Genomic DNA, 13347 nt, shown 5'->3' with positions numbered 1-13347 from the left:
GGCTGAAGCAGATAACAAGGTTTATGGTTCCTATCCTGTTTGTTTTTTTTCCCCTCCGAAGCTCTTTTGAACTGTGTCCCTCATTGTGGTACAGACAGCACGGTAAGTGTTACACGATGACAAAGCAGGTGATATAATATATCCCAAACACAAATCTTTTGCTGTTTTGTTTACATGATTTGATGTGTCACTGTAGGTGGAAGATGAAAGTGTGATTTATTCTACAATTGACTCCAGGAGGCCTGACACCACAAGAAGCAAACCCTTGAAATATGATGACTGCGTGTACAGTGAAATAAAATTTCAGAGGAAACGTGACATACAGTAAATAACTTACATTGGATATTATATCAAGTGAATCAAACAAAAGACAAACTGGAGAAGAACAGCAAAAGCAACGGAATAAAGATTTAACATCGGTCGAACTGGACAAGATTGAAGACAGCAAAGAAAAAGAGAACACGAAAAAAGTTAAATAAATATTTGTGTGTTAGTTCACTATTTAATCCGCTTATACCATGGTATAAGCGGATTCAACAACTCGAAGCCGTGCATTTTACGGCTTGAATGCACGACGCAGAGTCTAAAACACCACTACGCGAAGCAGAGTGGTGTTACTCCGCAAAGCGCATTCAAACCATATAATGCACGGCTTTGAGTTGTTTAATCCTTACTTACACACACACATATATATATATATTCAGAACTTTTATAGTATTTCTTTGTGACTTTCTGTACAGCCAAACGTTTCAGGGTCAGACTACCCGATTTGAACAGGTTCTAGGCTCTTGCCTTAATTAGTACTAGTGTGTTGCCTGTGGGGATCCACAGGCTCTAGATTGGGTAGTGTTTATAAAATAGGTAGCTGGCATTTTTCAAGGGTGGTAATAAATTAAGCAATGAGTTGGAATGGTGTGTGTGTCCAGAATGTTTTAGACCTTAGTCCTCAACAATTTAGAAGAGGAACTCAACCATTTTCTTTCCTGTTAATTATGCAATTTGTTAATGTCAATTTACTGCCTTAATGTATTTATAAATTGTTTTGGTTGTTGTTACCCTATTGTTGTTGGTTTGGTTGTTGTTACACGATTATTATTATCAATTTCAATTTATTTTCCTTTATATAGTGCCAAATCACAACAGAGTTGCCTCAAGGTGCTTCACACAGGTAAGGTCTAACCTTACCAACCCCCATAGCAACAGTGGTAAGGAAAAACTCCCTCTGAGGAAGAAACCTCAAGCAGACCAGACTCAAAGGGGTGACCCTCTGCTTGGGCCATGCTACAAACATAAATTACAGAAACAATTCACGGACAAATATACAAGAATTGCTGTTGGTGCACAGGACAGGAGGGTCGCCAACACGAATACAACTCCCATCTCTGGATGGAGCTGCACCTTAAACAGAGAAAAAAACAGAAACAGGCATCAGAAAGACAAATTATCATCATTATTTTATTATTACCTCTATTTTGTCATTTGATTTTTAAATAGACCACAATGGAAATAAGTATTTCACTTTCTTTTGTCATCCATGCATTTTTATTGTATTTACAATTATATTATGTATTTACTAAATAAAATCACTCACTCATGCTTTTAATATAAAGGTGATTTACTGCCACCTGCTGGAAAGTCGTGTGAGTCCAAAATGTAATTTGCAACATTATACAAATAGTCAATGTTTGAGTTCAATGGTACAAATATTTCATGAGGTGAAAGCTGGAATGTTCCATTCAACGAGGTGGAGTTGAATGGAACATTCCAGCTTTCACCGAATGAAATATCCGTTCCAATGAAAGAATGTAAAAACATTTGTTTTATATCACGACTAAAATAGATCCTTGTCATTCATTCACAATGTGTGCAGCATGTCTGTTAATTTTGTGTCCTCTCAGGAGGAGGATGATGAACTTGATTCTGATTCATTTTCCTCCTGATGCTGTCCTCTGCATCAGCAGGAAAATAAATCAGAATCAAGGATCTAAACTTTGGTTTTTACTAATTTTCAGTTTTCAATTTATTTTCATTTATATAGCTCCAAAACACAACAGAGTTGCCTCAAAGCGCTTCACACAGGTAAGGTCTAACCTTACCAATCCCCCAGAGCAACAGTGGTAAGGAAAAACTCCCTCTGAGGAAGAAACCTCAAGCAGAGCAGACTCAAAGGGGTGACCCTCTGCTTGGGTCATGCTACAAACATAAATTACAGAAACTATTCACAGAACAATTCACGGACGAATATACAAGAAATGCTATTGGTGCACAGGACAGGAGGATCGCCAACACAAATACAACTCCCATCTCTGGATGGAGCTGCACCTTAAATAGAGAGAAAAACAGAATCAGGCATCAGAAAGACAAAAAATACTGTACAATTTGCCAGCATTAAACAACAAGAAAAACAGAGAAATACTAAGGTGATCGCCAGCCACTAGCCCTAAACTTCACTAAAAGACACAGAATTTAAGTAAAGTTGAGGCCGCGGCCCGCTCCAATTACTAATAAATGAATTAAAAGAGTAAAAAGCGTAAAACAAAACTGTACTAGTATGCTAGCCATATGAAAGGGAAAATATGTGTGTCTTAAGTCTGGACTTGAAAATCTCCACAGAATCTGATTGTTTTATTGATGCAGGGAGATCATTCCACAGAACAGGGGCACGATAAGAGAAAGCTCTGTGACCCGCAGACTTCTTATTCACCTTAGGGACACAAAGTAGTCCTGCACCCTGAGAACGTAAAGCCCGGGCCGGCACGTAAGGTTTAATTAGGCCAGCTAGGTAGGGAGGTGCCAGTCCATGAATAATTTTATAGGTTAGTAGCAGAACCTTAAAATCTGATCTCACTGGGACAGGAAGCCAGTGAAGGGATGCCAAAATGGGTGCAATGTGGTCGAACTTTCTGCTTCGTGTCAAAAGTCTGGCTGCAGCATTTTGAACCAACTGGAGACCCCTAATGCTACACTGCGGTAAACCAGAAAAAAGAACATTGCAGTAGTCCAATCTAGAAGAGATAAATGCATGGATCAGGGTCTGAGCATCAGCCATAGACAGGATGGGACGAATCTTTGCTATATTTCGCAGGTGGAAGAAAGCAGTCCTAGTAATATTTCTAATATGGAGGCCAAAGGACAACGAAGGATCAAAAATTACCCCAAGGTTCCTCACTTTGTCAGTGTGATGTATGACACACGAGCCGAGGCTGAGCGTTAACTGGTCAAATTGATGCCGATGTCTCACTGGACCAAGAACCATCATTTCAGTCTTATCAGAGTTTAAAAGTAGGAAGTTTCTAGACATCCAACTTCTCACTGATGCAAGGCAATCTTCTAAGGATTTTATATGAACGAGATTACCAGCAAGTTATCGGCATGTATAACTGGGTATCATCTGCATAACAGTGAAAGGTAATCCCAAAACGCCACAATATGTGCCCAAGGGCTGCTATATAAAGGGAGAAAAGCAGGGGCCCTAAGATAGACCCTGTGGAACCCCAAATGTCATGTCACTAAGGTTAGAGGTAGTGTTACTGTACAAAACACAGTGAGAATGACTGGTCAAGTATGACGTCAGCCATGCAAGGGCACTCCCAGTAATCCCAAAATGATTTTCCAGCCTATCAAGTAGAATATGATGATCCACTGTATCCGTCTCTGTGTTATATTTTCTAAAAGCAGACTGCAGTGGCTCAAAGAGATTATTTTCAGTAAGACAGTCTACAAGCTGCCGTGACACCACTTTTTCCAGAATTTCAGAGAAAAATTATAGATTTGATATCAGCCGATAGTTTGTCAATACACTAGGGTCAAGATTAGGTTTCATAAGTAATGGTTTAATCACTGCAGATTTGAAACATTTAGGAACAGATCCAGAAGTTAAAGAAAGATTAATAATTTCCAGCACAGTCAGCCCAAGAGTGGGCCACAGGTCCTTAAAGTTTTGTTGGTATAGGATCAAATAAACAGGTTGTGCTTTTTGTTGACATTACAAGTTTTGTCAGCACGCCTAGTGAGATACTATCAAATTCTGTAAATCTAGTTAATACCTCCGTAGTTGCGCTCACCTCAATAGCAGGGTGTAGTGGCTGGATTAAGGCATGCCGGGATATGTTTAACCTGATGTCTTCTATTTTCTTCCCAAAGTAATCCAGGAAATCTTGTGCTGTAAAAGGAGAGCGAACTACAGGTGGTTGTCCATGCATAAGTGCTGCCACCGTGTCGAACAAGAACTTTGAGTTATGCTTATTTTTGTTGATCAAATCAGAGTAGTAAGTCCCCTTTGTAGCCAATAATGCATTCTTATAGTCTAAGATAGCATCACGCCACGCAAGGTGAAATACTTCTAATTTTGAACGATGCCACTAATCAGCTGAACTGTGCCAACCAATGGAATTAGGGTACAATTTTCAACTCTCCTGTTTTTAGCTGTAATGTCCCAGGTAACACCAAACATTTTAGTAATGTTTGTCTGTGGTTCTCTTTTGGTTACACTGTGTGATATTGTGACAGTGATGTTATTGTGTGGAGCTTTTCCTTGGATATTAGAATGGTTTGGAAAAAAATAAAAAATAAATTCCAGAGAAATGTTCTGGAAATGTTCCCATAATGCAACATTTTTCCAAAATGTTCTAATAACAGGGAAAAACTCCACAGAATAACTTTACTTTCACAATATCAACTAATGTTCTCCTAAGATTAACCAAACATTCTCATTGTGTTACAACAATGCAACAGCATCCAGACACAATCACCCTGATAGCCATGCGCGCCTGTGTTCGTCACAACCTCATCCTCAGCAGATACCTTCTTGTGTCGACAGATGCGGACCATGAAGATAATGCAACACATAATCTGATACCTGGTGCATAAAGGGAAGAACATCAAATGGAGAGCTTGATGCTTCTGTCTGGGCACCATTCCCAGAAAGAGACCAAAGAACAGTGTGAATATTTGTCACACTATTACTTGTCAGCTGCATGTGCTGTTCCTTGGCAAGAGAGAATGTTTACACCCCGACCCTATCACAAATATGGACCATAAAGATTTAACACAATGTAACTACTTTTTCAATGTGTTGTATAAGGAATGCAACAAAAACAAAGAAAGTCCATCCTGTACTTTGTTCTATTAGAGAAAGCATGATGGTCAATATTTACAAGAGAATGCTGAACAGATCCAAATGTTAATTTGCAGGTTATTATTTTTTAAGTGACTGAAACTTGTATTCACACCACAGTAAACAAACAAAATTAAACAGAACAAAAAATTATTAATCGTTTGCAACATCTCTGTCAGGGGCCATCACAGGGGGTGTCCAGTCATTTGGTGTATGGTGAGAACCCTGTCATGTTGTATGTAATTGCTAAGGTGAAAGGTGAAAAACTTGATGCTGACCGTAGCTGACCTATACTGGGTCTTGTCCTCCTGCATTTGCTGGCACTGAACCTGATGGGGCAGGCGCACGCTGATCTCCTGCAGACGTCATCCCCCCTTGTGTCGCTGTGGTATGTGACGGCAGCCAGGAGGAGGGTGGCAGTGTCTGTGGTGGCAGCCAGGAAGGGTGTGGCGCTGCAGGCTCTGGGGGCTGCCAGGAGGAGTGAGGGGCCGACCAGGGTACTTGCTGTGGGGGCTGCCAGGACTGCTGCTGCGGGGGCTGCTGGCTGAATTTGTGTACAACATTGAGGCACTCTATTTGAAATTCATGCCATGAAGTCAGAGGGATGGATTGCATAAGGCTCTCAAGTAGACTGGCAAAATCGTGTACTACCCTGCTGTGCCCAGTGAGAGTTGGGCCAATGGCTTTCTTGAGCATCTGAAACAGACATATATGGTCACATCAAACACAATAAGGTCATTTAACGTTAATAAGAAACGACTGAAGTAATCATATCTGTATGAGGAGACACATCGGGCACGATACATAAACAGACATATGTGATAAGGTATACATATATATTCTTACCTGCACAAATGTTTCACTTAGGTCGGGATCTGTAATTAGAGCTGCAACATCCTGTGAATCCTGTGATGTCGATGCCGATGTTGATTTTCGGGTAGCAGGCATCACTTCACTGCTATTGGATGACACGTCATCATTGTCCTCCTCTTCTGGGTCTCCAGTGGGTGCTGTGTTTGTACTGGCAAACTGCCAAAGAAATATACATATACCATTATAAGTAAATGCAATTTCCAATAAAATAAAAACAATACAACAATGCACTACATTTAAGTAATTTTAAACAGGAAGAATACGGATATGGACACTGAAGTATGTGTTAACACAAGTCTCTCTTAATAACATAACATACAGACTGTGTGTACATATGTACATACACACTTATACACATAAATATAAATACTAACCTCCTCACTGGGATAGGTGTTCCCACGAACTATGTGTTGGTTGAGGAACATCCATGTAGACATACTATCCTCATCCCTCACACTCTTTTGAGTTTGCCCTGAATCACTTTTTTGTTCCCCCTTCATGATTTTCCCCACCTTGGCCCGCATACTTTCGTAGTGCTTTTTGCACTGGGCACCTGGAACATAAAATGAAAATATTAAAAACAATACAATTAAGTTGTTGTGGTCAGGTAAAACATCTTTTGTAACATTGTGAGATCATGAAAAAAAACAACAACAAATCATCCAGTCAGTTACATTACTTCTTTCACAATTTCATAAATGGATTTTGAAATACAAATGGGAAGTAAAACAAAAGGGTGGAATACAGAAGAATAGAAATAAGAAATAGAGGAAAGTTTACAGTGCACTTCGTGTTAACTACATTTGTATGCGCAGCGCGTGAGTGGAAATACAAGCAATGTGAGCAGATCCAGTGAGTTGGGGATGGCGGAGGATCACCTGATATAATGCATTCATAAATGAATGTTAAAAGAAGCAACTACAGGGAATAACATAGTGGAATAAAAACAGTTCTACAGCGTGATTGCGTTGCAGACTACATGTCCCGGCATGCTCTGCGCTGTACAAAATGGCGGGCAGGAAACGAAAAAGTCACGCTGAGCATCTTCGAGTCTTCATTAAATATGCACTACCAAGCAACCACTTACCACATGAAGTCACTCCTTCAGGAAAAAATGTAGACACATTAATTAACCAGAGAAGAATATAATGGAAAGGAATGTTAATAGCCCTGCTGTCTTCACTACATTTCCCAGCATGCTCTGCGCATGAGTAGAGCAATGTCGGGATTTTTTTTATTCAAACATCTCTTACACTGCAACGACATCTTGAAAACATAAGTGACCAAATGAAATTAACTAATTCAAAAAGGAATGTAGACAAATAAACCTGTGAAGAAGACAATGGACAAAAACGTTCGTCCTGCGCAGTTTTGTTGACTACATTTCACAGCATGCCCCGCGTGGGAACTCACAAAATGGATGACACAGAAGTTGAGAGAAACACACCATGATCGTTTACGAGTTTTGCTTGCTTTAAACATGCACCACTAAGCAGACAAACACGTACCAGTGGCAGGTGGGTCCTGTTCCGCCCCAGCTGCTGCCCACAGTCTGGTCTTTCCGGGCAGATTTAGCCAGTCTCTCTGCCTCTTGTACAACTGGGGGTGCTGCATCACAAATTCAGCAAGCTTCTTGCTTCCCTCAGCCGTCCAACTGTAATTCGGTGTCTTCTTCTTGCCGGTCCTTTTTCTTGGTGGGTCCTCTTCCCGTGTCTGTTCTTGTGAGGTTACAAAATCAACACTCTCAGGACTCTCCATCTGTGCCGCCTCCGAGTCCGGCTGCTCCTCTTCCTCACGTCTTTCTGCCATTGCTGGTCTCTCATATCCGGCCTTGGGCATCTTGAAATTTGTTGCTCCGTCGCTGTTGAAATGAAAACTTTTTGAAGACGGACTTGCGATATACGCGCAGGCGAGCGCGCAGACATTGCTTATTGTAGCCTGTGAAACGCTCGGTCGTTTTTGATCAGTGTGCGGACAATGCGTGAAGACACCGTGGCATGCGCGAATTAGTCGTGGCCGGCATATAAATAATCTCCCCCACCCCTAGTTTTCATCTTTTTTTTTATTAACCTGTTCTTCGGTATGTTGTTTTTACTGTTGTATTTAATCCTATGTAAGGTTTCTGTGTAACCTTTTGTTTGTCTCATAAAAAATAAATAAATGACGTACGTAGACCCTTTCAAAGTGTAGGAATTTACGTTATCATCAGCTAGAAAACTGAACACAAGAAAACTGAAAAACAGGACAACATTATATATCTGTTACAATAGCATTTTTGAAACTGTTATAATGAATGAGGGATTACACTGATATTTTATTGCGACAAAATATAATTCAATTTTGCAATTTATTAACCTTTTTGAATTGTAGAAAATACGAAGTGTAATTCAATGCATTATGTTACCTGTTTTACAAAAAGCAACCTTGTTCTTGTCGGAGAATTGAACTCCGGTTTTCCACATGACAAACGGAGACACTAACCACTCCACTAGCAAAGAGTTAAGCGATATGAAATGTCAGCATCTATTAAAGTAGGTTTTTTTTTTAATATGGTCTACTGGTACATATTCTTGTCCGGAAGGTGGCGATACTATTCGTTTGCCAACATCCAGTACAGTACACTCCACCAGAAGAAGAAGGTAACAGGAGAAGAAGACCAAAAAAAAAAAAAAAAAAAAGGTTCGAGGACGAGGTAAAATTCGTTTTTCATTCATTTTCAGCTTCGTGTGTTTATTATTTTGTCATTGTTCCGACCGCAGTGGTTTTTCTGATCTCAGTCAAAGACTTGAAAGTCTCCGTTAGCGTGTTGACTGGAGAAGGAACGTCATAAAAGCCAACTCGCTGTCTGAAATAACTGAGCAGATTAGTGGGAAGTTACCGCATTCAATTTTGTTTTGGAATATTCGAGTAAAATATGGTGTTTTTTTTGTCGATATCACCAGTAGGTCTATGACGGTGTACCTTGGTGTGATTTATGAACAAGTATTTTGACAGTCGATTCGTAGTTTTGACGTAAAAATAAATATCATGCAATAAACTGAATTTCTTTCAGTGGACAAAACAAGACAAGATATTGAAGCTGCGCTCTATAGTTAGTTTGAGAAACTAGTATGTATATAACACCAACATGGGCTGAGGGTCTCATCTCTGCTTTTTGCAGATGATGTTGTCCTGTTGGCTTCATCGGCCTGTGACCTCCAACGCTCACTGGATCCGTTCACAGCCAAGTGTGAAGCTGCTGGGATGAGGATCAGCACCTCTAAATCTGAGGCCGTGGTTCTCAGCAGGGAACTGATGGATTGCCTACTCCAGGGAATGAGGTCTTGCCCCATGTGAAGGAGTTTCAATCACCTCTGGGTTTTGTTCACGAGTGAGGGGACAATGGAGCATGAGATTGGCCAGAGAATTGGCGCAGCAGGGGCTGTATTGCATTTGCTCTACCGTACTGTTATGACGAAAAGGAAGCTGAGCCAAAAGGCTCTCGATCTACTGGTCAATCTTCGTTCCTACTCTCTCCTATGGTCATGACGGTTGGGACATGACCAAAAGAACTAGATTGCAGGTACAAGCGACCAAAATGGGTTTCCTCAGGGGGGTGGATGGTGTCTCCCTTAGAGATGAGATTAGAAACTCGGTCATCCACAAGGGCCTTGGATTAGAGCTGCTGCTCCTTTGCGTTGAAAGGAGCCAGCTGAGGTGGTTCGGGCTTCTGGTAAGGGTGTCCCCTTGGCACCTCCCTAGGGAGGTGTTCCAGGCACATCCATCTGGGAGGAGACCCTGGGGAAGACCCAGGACTAGGTGGATAGATTATATCTCCACACTGGCCTGGGAACACCTCGGGATCCTCCAGTCAGAGGTGGTAATTGTGTCCCAGGAAAGGGAAGTTTGGGGTCCCGTGCTGGAGCTGTTGCCCGCGTGACCCGATCCCGGATAAGCACTTGAAGGTGATGAGTGAGTGATTAAAATATGCTGCCGATGTGGTCATGTCATTTGACCACAACTTCACAGGGGAAGGATCCGCATATGACTATAACAATATTTTCTAAGGTTGACTGGTTGTCTGCCTGCGTGGTTGCTGTCCAGGACCCAAGGTGGTTCTGTGGTGTTGTGTATGCAGAAATGAGCAGCACCAGCACATGATCCCAGACTTGACTGACTCTGTTTGACAAACAGGTGAAGGATGGAGGCTCCTCCTGTTACTGTGATGCCTGTCACCGGTGGCACAATCAATATGATGGAGTACCTGTTACAAGGTAAGTGGGTCAGGAATTTCCAGAACTGAGTACTGAGAAAAATGTCACCTGGTTTGTACAGTGCATCCAGAAAGTATTTACAGTGCTGCAGTTTTTCCACATTTTTTTTAATGTTACAGCCTTATTCCAAAATGGATGAAATTATTTTTTTCCTCAAAATTCTACACATTCCCCATAATGACAATTTGGTTTTTCACATTGTCATTATTCAGCTCTGCTTTTAACACCAGCCTCTCTCACAGACTGGTGTCCAAATTTTCATTGTCATCAGTTGCCTTCTCCCCCTCTGGAAGAGCTATACAGTTCACGCTGCCTCAGGAGAGCCCACAACATTTTAAAAAGGTCCAACTCATCCTGGACAAATGGATTAAGAAATATGTTTTATCCCAAAGCAATAATAGCACTCTGCTGTGTAATCTTGACTTTAAAGTACCATTTTAGTCTTTTACATTTGTTGTTCTTGTAGCACCCAGGGACATGTGCAGTTTTGTTGTCGCCAGTATACATTGACAATAAAGGCCTAATTGAATTGAATTGAAACTGCCTACTAGGGTTGAACCGGATACTCGTTTCATACAACTATGGTACGGATAAAGCATTTTTGATGAGCACGAGCATGATACGAGTAAAACTCTTCAATATCTGTGCTCGTGCTGAAGGAAAATCCTGATTGGCCCGCCCCTCCCTACACAGACGTCTCTGCAGTCTCTATCACACACACAGCAAAGTTAAAGTTGCTGTTAACAGTCACATGAGAGACTGGTGCCGAACTTTTGAAAGAGTTTGAAGAAACAAAAGTAGCAGCAACACTAATTTCTCTCAGCTGGATTCACTGACCGAAACACAGTACATTTTCATTGATTCAGGGGTCCATGTATCGATATAGTCATGTGTTAGCTGGTACACCCCTAATAAATGGATAATGGCAACACTTGTTGTGCACCAAAGACAACTTGCTCATCAGCTGTATCCAACAGTGTAACTTAAAGTTTGAACTTGATCTTGGTGACCTTTTAAAATCAACGTGTAAGTTGAGTTATCTCACCGTCTTTCCTTGCTTTTGTTTCTGTTGTTTCTTTATCACTGTAGGCAGTGTGTTGGATCAGGCCCTGGACAGTCTCTTACATCGACTCCGAGGTCTGTGCGACAACATGGAGCCAGAGACGTTTACAGACCATGAACTGGTTTACCTCCTCAAAGGTCAGCAAGGCAACCCCTTCATTCTGCGTGCACGCCGTTCCCTGTCCCACCCCACAGCTCCATGGCATCTGCGCTACCTAGGCCAACCTGAAGTTGGAGACAAGAGCCGCCATGCACTTGTGCGCAACTGTGTTGACGTGGCGGCGTCGCACAGCCTGCCCGAGTTCCTGAATGAGATGGGCTTCCGCATGGACCACGAGTTTGTAGCTAATGGCCATATATTCCGTAAAGGTGGAATGAAAGTGGTGGTTAGCAAGCTGTCACGCATCCTGGTACCCGGGAACACTGAGAACACAGAGCGCCTATCGCTGTCGTATTTGGTGGAACTGAGTGTTCTGGCTCCGGCTGGGCACGACACTGTATCAGAGGACATGCGCGGTTTTGCTGAGCAACTCAAACCTCTTGTTCACTTGGAGAAGATTGACCCCAGCAAACAGAGACATTGAGTAGACCTCAGTAGGTAGCATCAACTCTAGCTACAATAGACAAGGTATTTTTTGATTGCATAGATTGTAAGCAGAGATCTATATTTTCGTTATCTGTACTCACTGTGGAAACCAAGATGTCTTTGACCACAGAGTTACACATAATGAAAGTGCCAATAGCAAATAAAGTCTAATTACACCATTCCGGTGTGGGTGTGGGATATTCCTCCTCACTGATGCAGTCAGACTGCTCCAATTTGGAATGCAAACATGAACCCAAAGCTTTTATAGGGCGCTGATGATGAGTGTTGTGACTGCCTGTGTATGGGTTTACATTGAAGACATGATTTTGTATTTTTGTGTGTGTGTTTTTAAACTTGATGTTGTACCTTGTTACCCTTTAGATCAGACTGGTTTAAGATATTGTATTGGTCTAGTTTCACGAGGATTGAGACCTAGAAGTCTCGACATTGTATTGTTCTAATATGAAAAGAATAATTTAGTTGTCTGGCAGTAACTGAGATTGTGTTCAGAATAAAAACAGGTTTGCAGATATGCAAGAGTCTCCATCTACACTGGGGAGCTGCAGTGAAAGTATGACCTTTCACTGCACTTGGTTTGCCAAGTACAGTGTTGCAGATTATGGTTGGAGTTGACATTTGTGATACGACTGCTACTAAAATACGTTGACTAAACATGTGACAAATGAATACTGAGCGTGGACACCGAGTGTACACTTATTTCTAGACAGAATGCATGTTTGGTGGTGTAATTATTCTCTGACCTCTTAATCCGACCAGTCCCATTCCACTCTTGTGGAACCTACACTGGTAAATTTGCAGCATTTGCTATAATACAGAACTTGTGCACATTTTGTTCAGTGAAACATTTATTTATTTTTACAGATCACAAATCATTACACTAGAAAAAGTCCTTTGTTCAGTTTAATAAGGTGGAGATAAAACCTCTAGAAGTAGCATGGAAACAAATTGAGAAGAAAAACACATACTCTGAAAATGGGCATGCACTTGCATTATGGTTAGGTTTCCTGCCTCACCACTCATGAAGTGTTCAGAGGAATGTCTCACAGGCTTCTGCTGAACAGTCATGATCACAGAGGTAAACAGCTCTCATGGTGCGACAAAGATCTTTGGAATTTGAAGATTTTTAGTTCAAAACAAAATAACTGGTTTGCAGCCAGTCAGATGAAGTGCTTTTAAAAGAACTGAACTCTTCCTGCTAGTGGTGTGTGACTAAATAAAATCATGACTGTGGTAAGGAGTTGTAATCTGACCAGTAATTAAGCCTCTGATGGCAGCAGAGCAATCTTGCCAGATTGGCCAGTTTTGAACTTTATTTTGAGGACTGAAGCAAGTTTTTGAACAGCTTTTATAGATTGGAAGTCATCAGCTGTATCTGACAGCATTGCAGCAAAGCAGAGATTCACAGTGCATGATCTCTTGCTGAGCATCACTGCAAC

The 13347-nt window shown here is 41.4% G+C and overlaps 2 protein-coding genes and 1 long non-coding RNA gene across 3 annotated transcripts; 2 read left to right on the top strand and 1 right to left on the bottom strand.

Annotated features, from left to right (window-relative positions):
• Window positions 1-59: 59 nt before the first annotated feature.
• Window positions 60-329, top strand: LOC117513268. The gene is made up of 2 exons (XR_004561526.1): window positions 60-102; window positions 197-329. It is a non-coding gene; the product is annotated as an uncharacterized LOC117513268 (long non-coding RNA).
• Window positions 330-1813: 1484 nt separating this feature from the next.
• On the bottom strand, window positions 1814-7875 carry LOC117513267. Its single transcript, XM_034173527.1, has 5 exons — window positions 7498-7875; window positions 6364-6542; window positions 5963-6145; window positions 5383-5812; window positions 1814-1992 (listed from the first exon to the last, which is right to left on the bottom strand). Exons 1-4 carry the CDS (start codon window positions 7826-7828, stop codon window positions 5405-5407), a joined length of 1101 nt encoding a protein of 366 aa, XP_034029418.1. The 5' UTR covers window positions 7829-7875; the 3' UTR covers window positions 1814-1992; window positions 5383-5404.
• Window positions 7876-9853: 1978 nt separating this feature from the next.
• Window positions 9854-12580, top strand: med18 (mediator of RNA polymerase II transcription, subunit 18 homolog (yeast)). Its single transcript, XM_034174046.1, has 2 exons — window positions 9854-10242; window positions 11332-12580. Exons 1-2 carry the CDS (start codon window positions 10170-10172, stop codon window positions 11886-11888), a joined length of 630 nt encoding a protein of 209 aa, XP_034029937.1. The 5' UTR covers window positions 9854-10169; the 3' UTR covers window positions 11889-12580.
• The last annotated feature ends 767 nt before the right edge of the window (window positions 12581-13347 follow it).

Source organism: Thalassophryne amazonica, chromosome 7, assembly GCF_902500255.1.
Source record: "Thalassophryne amazonica chromosome 7, fThaAma1.1, whole genome shotgun sequence".
NCBI classification, from domain to species: Eukaryota; Metazoa; Chordata; class Actinopteri; order Batrachoidiformes; family Batrachoididae; genus Thalassophryne; species Thalassophryne amazonica.
The sequence above is the reverse complement of the archived record's forward strand: the minus strand, read 5'-3'. Positions and strand labels throughout refer to the sequence as shown.

Coding starts and splice junctions, on each gene's coding strand:
- LOC117513267 (XM_034173527.1), bottom strand. CDS start 7,828: ATGCCCAAGGCCGGATATGAGAGACCAGCAATGGCAGAAAGACGTGAG. Junction 6,146..6,363: donor ACACCTATCCCAGTGAGGAG/GTTAGTATTTAT, acceptor TTTCTTTGGCAG/TTTGCCAGTACAAACACAGC. Junction 5,813..5,962: donor TAAGTGAAACATTTGTGCAG/GTAAGAATATAT, acceptor TGTCTGTTTCAG/ATGCTCAAGAAAGCCATTGG.
- med18 (XM_034174046.1), top strand. CDS start 10,170: ATGGAGGCTCCTCCTGTTACTGTGATGCCTGTCACCGGTGGCACAATC. Junction 10,243..11,331: donor GATGGAGTACCTGTTACAAG/GTAAGTGGGTCA, acceptor TTATCACTGTAG/GCAGTGTGTTGGATCAGGCC.